General features: G+C 52.7%; 1 protein-coding gene across 1 annotated transcript in view; it reads right to left on the minus strand.

The window, feature by feature from the left end:
* Positions 1 to 1,666: 1,666 nt before the first annotated feature.
* The window catches only part of ITPKC (inositol-trisphosphate 3-kinase C), a 16,296-nt gene continuing 8,715 nt past the window's right edge, over positions 1,667 to 9,247 (minus strand). The window contains exons 4-8 of the mRNA XM_007458699.1: positions 8,794 to 9,007; positions 7,319 to 7,523; positions 5,051 to 5,152; positions 3,985 to 4,056; positions 1,667 to 1,870 (exon numbers count right to left, since the gene is read on the minus strand). Of these exons, the coding sequence (XP_007458761.1) occupies positions 1,667 to 1,870; positions 3,985 to 4,056; positions 5,051 to 5,152; positions 7,319 to 7,523; positions 8,794 to 9,007 (797 nt within the window). The remainder of the gene's footprint in view (positions 1,871 to 3,984; positions 4,057 to 5,050; positions 5,153 to 7,318; positions 7,524 to 8,793; positions 9,008 to 9,247) is intronic.

A 9,247-nucleotide genomic window follows, 5' to 3' on the forward strand; every position in this document is an offset into this window, starting at 1 on the left:
GGAAAGAGAGAGCATTTAACGAATACCTATTCCATCCGTTCCGAAAGGGGAGGAACAGATCTGTCCTGGTCACTGCTATGTCCCCCATGCCCAACAAAGGGTTTTATTAGAAACTACAGTGTAGTGTTTCTTACCCACCCCAGCCCTGACACCCTGGGTGGCACTATCCTGGGAGCCCTGGTGCACTGTCCTGGGAGCCCTGGAGGACAGGGCTTGGAGTTGTCTTGGTCACCCCTGTGTTCCCTGCACAGAGCCAGGCACAAGAGTACCAACTCGGTGAAGCGGATGAATGAACCCGCCCACTCTGAGCCTGCCTCTACCCCAGACCAATCATTATCCCATCACCCTACCTGACGCTAATGCTCCAATTACGAGCTTTGAGCCCACAAACCCCAGATACAAAAGACAAAGGTGACTGTAAATGTGCTGTTTATTGGGGTGTCGTCACGGAAAGGCAGTGAAACAGTTTTGCCTCCTGTTCCCCAGCGCTGCCCCGTCTTAACAACTACCTCTCACATAAATAAGTATAAAGATGGTCAGTAGAAAAGGAGCACACGTCAGCCGGAAGACCACGTTAGAGCTTTGGCTAAGGGATGGGGGGGGCACCTGTCCTCCCCAAGCCCAGCTTTGTGGGCCAGGAACCCAAAGTTAGGTGCAGGAGGAGGACAGAGGGGCGCTACCCACACCTCAGAGTGCTGGGGTCTTTGGTTTGGACCAGGTTGCAGGCCCACCTACCCTGCACCGCAGGCCCAAGCGGGGCCTCTTCACAGCAGAGGCCAGGGATGGGGGCCCTCCCGAGGAAGGCAGCTGGTTCCCAAGCCTGCTTTTCCCTTTTCCTTCTGAATGCCCTTCCTGCCACCACAGTCCGCTAGGAGGGAGGAGACAGAAAAGGGTAAAGGGCAGAAGGAGGACGTCCCGAGGCTGAGGCCTGAGGAACAAGGTTGTGCTGGTCACAGTGCTGGCATGGGACATGGCTGTGGTTTCAGTCTGCAGGGGGGTCAGCAGAGTTCTCCCAGGAGCAGGGCAGGAGCCCATGGGGCCAAAGGCGGGTAGGACAGGGTGAACTGGGCCCTGCCTAGTGGTGGCAGCTCTCAAGCCAGTCCCAGGGTGCCACACCCTCAGAGCCTCTGTCAGCACTTGGAGGGACCCCAGATGAAGAGACTGGGCTATAACTCTCCCGGGCGGGCCAACCAAGGTCTGCTACATTTGCTCACAAATGAGGTCTGGTTCTCGGGCCTGCAAGGGGCCAGCTCGTAGAGGGAGGGGCTGACGAGGAGGCCGAGGTTACAGTCATCCATGTGGTGACAAGCCTGAGGTCATGCCCGTGCCCTGCAGTACGTACACTGTGTTCTCTCAGGGCGTGTGGTTTAGTTGTGGCCTCTGCAGCCCCTCAGAAGACTTCCTGGCTGGTCAGGGGACCCAGTCTGGTTCTGACTCACTGCGGGACCCAGCCATGGCACGTGCCTCTCGGGCTCTTAACGACCTCCCCGCCCCCGAGGGTGCGGTGCCACCTGATCGCCAAGGCCCTCTGCATCTTCTGCACCGGTCCTGCGTGGTGTGCAGTGCAACCTTTCCCATCCCTGGACTTCAGGCCTCCATGCATCTCGGGGCCCCTCCAGCCACACGGGCACCATCCAATAAATAAACGTGATGGTGGGCGAGCAGGTCAGCTATGGGCCAGGCCCTGGAGAAGGTGAATCACGTTGTCGAGGCCCCAGAGGTAGCCGTCCTCGCGGTTGCCCTCAGCCCAGGGCAGCCGGTGGCTGAGCGTCTGGTGGTCAGGCAGGGCCACTGTCTTGCCAAAGTCGATCATCCAGACCTTGGCCAGGCCGGTGTGGTCATGCACAAAGAGGAGGGAGCTGCCTACCACCTGCAGAGGGAGAGGCAGGAGGTTAGAGGGAGGGGCAGGCACTGGCCAAGGTCCCGGCCCCACAGACTGCTGGGCAGGGTGGCTGACGGCATGAACTTTGGAGCCAGGCTGCCTGGGTTCAAACCCTAGCTCTGCCACTTATGGCTGTGTGGCCTTGGGCAGGGTACTTAACTTCTCCTTATCTCTGTGTCCTCACGTACAAAGTGGGAATAACGGAATAAGAGTACCATTTACCTCAAAGGTTGCTGTGCATATTATGTGTGAATTAATCCACAGAAAGCTCTTAGAAGAGTTGCCCGCATAAACAAATGCAAAACAGTGTTAACTGTTATCCTTTTTCAAGCTGGGGTACAAACTCAAATGCCCGCAGGATCCTGAAGCCGTCAGAGGGGCCTGGCGGGGACTGAGGGAGTGGATAATGCCTCCGCGCGGGAAGGGGCAGCAACCACTCAGCCCCAGCGGATTGCTGCTGGTGACGCCAGGCAAGTGGCTTCCTTTGTCCGGCTCGGTTTGCTCATCTGTAGAATGGGGGTGATGGTAACTGCCCCACCTCCTGGGGTCACTGCAGCATTCCACGTTCCACAGCTCACAAGCTGCCTTGTGGAGCTGGCCACACAGCCCTCCGGAGATACTGGGTTGTTTTTTCTTTTTTAGTTAGAAATACATTCCTTCCTTTCATCTAACGCCAGGTTTGCAAGCCTCTCCCTTTTTCTAGTCGGGTTTCAGACACCAGTGCTCCCAGAGAACCCGGATGACTGGGCAGGTGAGCAGGTGGCTGTCAGAAGAGGCAGACGCTGCCCAGCTCTGGATGGCTGTTGGCATGTGGCGAGCGGCCCAGGGTTACCATGTCTCTCATGGTGCCAAGAGAAACTGGAAATCCCGATTTTAGTGTGAACTCTACATCTTTATCATGTTTTCAATGCTGGCAACTAATTTTTTTAAATGTTTAGTCACCGGGCAGGTGAAACCAAACCTGAGGGAATAAGAGGCGGGGCCCCCAGGCCTCCTCTTTGTGACTCGCGTGTAAAGCTCAAAGGCAGTAACAAGGGTGATGAGGGTGATGTTTGGTGATAACAAACGTGACCATAAAAGCTGGCACAGGGCTTCCCTGGTGGCGCAGTGGTTGACAGTCCGCCTGCCGATGCAGGGGACACGGGTTCGTGCCCCGGTCTGGGAAGATCCCACATGCTGCGGAGCGGCTGGGCCCGTGAGCCATGGCCGCTGGGCCTGCGCGTCCGGAGCCTGTGCTCCGCAACGGGAGGGGCCACAACAGTGAGAGGCCTGCATACCGCAAAAACACATACTGCAGGGTTCCTATGGGCTGGTCTTTAACTATATTAATCCACTTAACCTTCGTTACACCCATGCGGCAGGTGCTACTGTTACCCTGTCCTACAGGTCAGGAGACAGGCCTGCGGAGCTGCTGCCCAGGCTCAGGTGGCTGGGATTTGAACACAGGCTGGCCTGACGCCCAGGTTGGTGCTTTTTCAGAAGTCAGTGATATCAGGAAAAAGAGAGAGGGGCTTGACGGGGGAGGCGGAAGAACTTGGAGATAGACACAGTGACGTCACCACGGACTTTCTGAGACAGCCCCAGAGAGATGAATGTTTCCAAAAAGACACAGGCTGTGGAAAGGAGAGAGAGGAAAGGGGAGTGGGGACACCCACCAGATGAGGAAGGCAGGTAACAATAATTGTAAATAATCATGGGTATAAAATAACCACAAGAGCTAGGAGTCAAGAGCCCCTCTGTGCTCCTCACGGCGCTCTGCATTTGCTCATCTCCCACCTCAGCAGCTCTATAAGGAAGGTACTATTGTTCCTCCCCATGTCAGGAGGAAACTGAGGCCTGAGAGGGTAGGTCATATGCCCAGGGTCAAATGGCAGAGCCAGCCTCATCCCAAGGCCACCTGGCTGGGGTCCATGCTCCTAACTGTCCCACTTCCCTGAAATCCCTCGTGCTGCCTACCCTAAAGAAGCAAACCCCAAAACTCGGGGCTTCCTTTTATAGCTTTGGCCTGTGACCCTGTTGGTGGTTTCTGCCGAGTACCACCTGGACCCCGACACTCCCCCTCACACAGGGCCCTCTGTTCCCATGGTGGCCGGGGCTCGCACCTCGTGGGTCTTGAAGAAGGGGGAGTTCTCCAGAGCTTCACGAAGTTCTTCTAGGCGTGCCACGTACTTTTTCTGTGCATGAGAGGGAGGATTTCTTGGTTAGCTTATGGACTTTGTGGGTCCTTACCCACCTTGAGATCTGAACTCATCCCATAACCCCAGAGGAGTAGGCATACCCCAGCCAGAATGGGGTAAAGGGGGCGATGGGGAAATGGGAGGTGGCGGGAGGCAGGGGTTGGATGCATCAGGGTGGCACAGACAAGAGTGTGGTTGGGGACTTCCCTGGTGGCGCAGTGGTTAAGAATCTGCCTGCCAATGCAGGGGACATGGGTTCGAGCCCTGGTCCGGGAAGGTCCCACATGCCACGGAGCAACTAAGCCCGTGCACCACAACTACTGAGCCTGTGCTCTAGAGCCCGTGAGCCACAACTACTGAGCCCGTGTGCCACAACTACTGAAGCCCGCGCTCCTAGAGCCTGTGCTCCACCACAAGAGAAGCCACCGCAATGAGAAGCCTGCACACTGCAACAAAGAGTAGCCCCTGCTCGCTGCAACTAGAGAAAGCCCATGTGCAGCAACGAAGAGCCAGTGTGTCCAAAAATAAATGAACACAATAAATAAAAATTAAAAAAAAAAAGAGTGTGGTTGGTAGATTACATGAATACCCACAATTCCTAGCAGCTCCTCCCACCAAGAGGTGGAGTCTTTCCCTTGTAATCTAGTCTTGGTCTTATGACTTGCTTTGGCCAATAGAACATGGCGAGAATGATGGTGGCCATTCTTAGCCTAGCCATCGAGAGGCTTTGCTTTTTCACTTGTTTTCTTGGCCTGCTGCTTCCACCATGAGAACAAGCCCAGGCTGGTCTGCTGGATGGAGCCAGGAGCTGAGACAGTGAGGCAGTCACCAGACATGAGAGCAGGGCCCTCCCACCAGCTGGCCTGATGGTGAGCAATGCCAGCCAGTGTCAGCCAACCTCAGCCCAAGGCAAAAGACTGTTGATGTGGGAGGAACAATGATGGTGGTGGTCCTAAGCTGCTAAATTTGGGGGCATAGGTGTCCCGCTCACCAGGATTGCGCGGTTCCCATCCACAAAGTCCTCCAACGTCTTTGTCACCTCCTCCAGCTTCCGCGTCTTCCTGAAGTTAGTGTTGCAGGTCCTGTCGGCTTTCTACAGGATGAGGGGTGCCATACTTTTTCCTTCCCATGCCCAACACCAAGCAGCCTCAGGCACTTCCAGGGGCCACCTACCCACCTCCAGGCTCACTTGCTGTTCAGGGGAAGCTAGCCCACCTGCCTAGCCCCAAGTCATACTCCTGAGCAACCAGTCCTTTAAGTCTAACCTTGAACCCTCTGGTTGAGCCAGTCTAGCCGAGTGGGCTTTGGAGCTGGGTGGATCTGGCTTTGAATCATGGCTCTGCTAATTCGTAGCTAGGTGGCGTTAAGCAAGTCACTTCACCTGCCTCAGCCTTGAGCTCCTCATCTGGAAAATGGGAATTGTGTTAGTATCTACCTCCTAAAGCTGGTATAAGGAGGAGGAGAGATTGGGTGTGTAGGATACACTGCACAGTGCCTGGCACATAGTAAGTAAGCACTCAGTAAAAGAGACTAATGTTATTTTTTGTCTGAGAGAGGCACAGAGAGCCCCCTGAGTCATTCTGCCATGCTGTGCCAGGTGCCCTGTAGGCAATGGTAACATGGAGGTAACAGCACAGGTAACAGCACAGATGAGGGATACAAATACTGGATAAGATCATCACAAAGGGAGATAAGAATAATGGAGTACAGGGAGTTATAAAGAGGTAAAGACCCTGAACTAGTCGGATGGAACTCAAGGAGGGCTTCCCAGAGGAAGTGAAATTTGGAAGGAGTCAGGAAAATGACTGGGAGTCAGTCAACCAGGGGAGCAGGGGAAAAGTACTCCTGGCACAGGAAACAGCATGTGCAGAGGGCCTGTGGCAGGAGAGAACAGGACCCTTTCAAAGAAATGAAAGTGTTTCACTGTGCCATCTATAGGGGACTGTGGCACATCCACAAAGAGCTATTATAGAAGGAATAGGAAGGAAGGGAGGGAGGGAGGGAGGAAGAGGATCTCCTATCTCTCTACGAAATGATATGGGAAACTCCAGGACTATATGCCCCCTTTTGTAAAAACGAAAAAGGGAGGAGGGACTTCCCCAGTGGTCCAGTGGCTAAGACTCCACACTCCCAATGCAGGGGGCCCGATTCAATCCCTAGTCAGGGAACTAGATCCCACATGCCGCAACTAAGAGTTCACATGCCGCAACTAAAAAGATCCTGCATACTGAAACTAAGACCCAGTGCAGCCAAATAAATAAATTAAAAAATGGGAGGAAAAGGTAGTATATACAACTGCATTTGTTTTTAAATACAGGAAGAAATATAAGAAACTGATAAAGTGGTTCCCCATGAGGAGGGTGTGGTGGAGGGACAGAATGGGAAGGACGGCAACAGTGTTGGGAGAGAGATTTCTCCTATATACCCTTTTATAATATTATTTTGACTTTTGAGCTGTGTGAATAGCTATTCAAACAATTAGATTTAATTTACAAAAAAAAGAAAGAAAGGGGCTACCCTAGTGGTGCAGTGGTTAAGAATCCGCCTGCCAATACAGGGGACACGGGTTCGAGCCCTGGTCCGGGAAGATCCCACATGCCGCAGAGCAACTAAGCCCGTGCGCCACAACTACTGAGCCTGTGCTCTAGAGCCCATGAGCCACAACTACTGAGCCTGCGTTCTAGAGCCCACGCTCCGCAACAAGAGAAGCCACCGTAATGAGAATCCCACACACTGCAACGAAGAGTAGCCCCCGCTCTCCGCAACTAGAGAAAGCCCGTGCACAGCAACGAAGACCCAATACAGCCAAAAATAAATAAATAAAATAAACAACTTTTGAAAAAAGAAATAAAGAAGAAAAGAGAACATTTTTCTCCATTAGGAGGAAAAAGCCCCTCCAGCTGCTGTGTTGGATGATGGATCAGAGGAGGTGAGACCAGCATCTGGGAGGCCAGGGAGGCTGAGTCAGGAGAAGATGCAGCTGGACTAAGACAGGGTCTTGGTCTTGGGGAGGGGAAAGAAGATGGAATCAAGAGACCTTCAGGCAGATGGATAAAGAAAACTTGGTCTGTGATAGACACAGGGGTAAGAGAGAAGCAGGAACCCTCCTAGTGCATTTTTCCATCCTCTGCCATCTCCTGCTCTCTCTCCAGATCTTGCTTCTTTCCTGCTTTCTCTGACACCCTGGTTCCTTGGGAAGCCCTGCCTCAGATCTAGCTCTTAGCCCTCTACAAACAGGCTAGCAGCTCCTGGCCCTCACCTTGATGCCCTCGATCCGGAAACCCAGGGTGGAGGTTGAGCTCACGGTCTCCCTCCACTGCATGTAGCGGGGCTTGGTGACTGCACCCTGGGCATGTTCCTCGGGGGTGGGGGCCCCAGGGTCCACAGCCACCATCTTCTCATACATGTCCTTCCGGGGCCGGGGCCGTTCTCGCGCCTTCACCAGCTCCTCCTCCAGGTAGGTCCTGGGACACAGAGGATATAACAAGGGAAATTACGAAGAACAAAGCTGGAGGACTTACACTCCCTGATATCAAGGCATGTTACAAAACTACAGTGTGGCACAAGAATATACAAATAGATCAATGGATCAGAACAGAGTCCACAAACAGACACACGTACATTCACCCAATTTATGACAAAGAAGGCACCACAATTCAATGAGAAAAGGGCAGTCTTTTCAATAAATGGTGCTAGGTCAATAGGATATCCATAAGGCGGTGGGGAGAGGGGAATGAACCTCGATCTGGGCCTCAGACCATAGACAAAAATTAAATCTAGGTGGATTGCAGATCTAAATGCGATAATTAAAACAAAGCTTGTAGAAGAAAACATAGGAGAAGATCTTTGTGACCTTACAGTAGGCAGATTTCTTAAACACAAAGCTACTAACCATAATGAAAAAAATTGACAACCTGTACTAAATTAAAAGTCCTTCTCGGGACTTCCTCGGTGGCACAGTGGTTAAGAATCTGCCTGCCGGTGCAGGGGACACGGGTTCAATCCCTGGTCCAGGAGGATCCCACATGCCGTGGAGCAACTAATCCAGTGCACCACAACTACTGAGCCTGCGCTCTAGAGCCTGCAAGCCACAACTACTGAAGCCCACATACCTAGAGCCCATGCTCTGCAGCAAAAGAAGCCACCGCAATGAGAGGCCCATGCACTGCAACCGCAACAAAGAGTAGCCCCAGCTCGCTGCAACTAGAGAAAGCCCACGTGCAGCAACAAAGACCCAACGCAGCCAAAACTAACTAACTAAATAATAAATTAAAAAAAAAACTTCTGTTTATCAAAAGACGTTAAGAGAGTGAAATGGGAGAGTTGGAGTGTGTGTGTGTGTGTGTGTGTGTGTGTGTGTGTGTGCATATCTCCAGCAAAGGACTTGTATCCAGAATATATAAAGAATTATACATCTTTATAATAAAAAGAAAAAGAGAGACCAGTAGAAAAATGGGCACTTTTCAAAAGAGGATATCCAAATGGCCAATCAATCAATGCTCAAGTTGTTTGGTCATCAGAGAAATCAAAATTAAAACCATAACTATTCACCAGAATAGTTAAAAGTAATAAAACAGGTAATACAAAGTGTTGATGAGAAGATAGAACAGAACTCTCATACACTGATGGTGGGAAAGGATGCTGGTACAACCGCTTTGAAGATTGGCTTGGCGCTATCTTCAAAAATGTCCCCCCGACCCTTCACCTCTGCCCCATGGCTGCCCCTGAAACTACCTGCTGCCCATCTTGCAGTCCATGATGGAGGGGTTCTCAAAGTCTGCCAGGAGATCTTCCATCTGGTTGAAGGCCTGGCCATCCTGCTGCACCATGCCATAGTAGGCTGGCACGAAAGGTCGCAGGGGGTCACGCATCAGCTGCTCCAGGCTGCGCTGCTCATACTGACAGAAACGCTTTAGAATCCAACCATCCTCTCCTGCCTGGAAGTTCCCTATGAGCAGCAGTCAATGAGAGGGTCAAAAACTGAATGAGCAAGGGCTTCCCTGGTGGCGCAGTGGTTGAGAGTCCGCCTGCTGATGCAGGCAACACGGGTTTGTGGCCCGGTCCGGGAAGATCCCACATGCCGCGGAGCGGCTGGGCCCGTGAGCCATGGCCACTGAGCCTGTGCGTCTGGAGCCTGTGCTCCGCAACGGGAGAGGCCACAACAGTGAGAGGCCCGCGTACCGCAAAA

This window comes from Lipotes vexillifer, unplaced genomic scaffold (genome assembly GCF_000442215.2).
Source record: "Lipotes vexillifer unplaced genomic scaffold, Lipotes_vexillifer_v1.1 scaffold371, whole genome shotgun sequence".
NCBI classification, from domain to species: domain Eukaryota; kingdom Metazoa; phylum Chordata; class Mammalia; order Artiodactyla; family Lipotidae; genus Lipotes; species Lipotes vexillifer.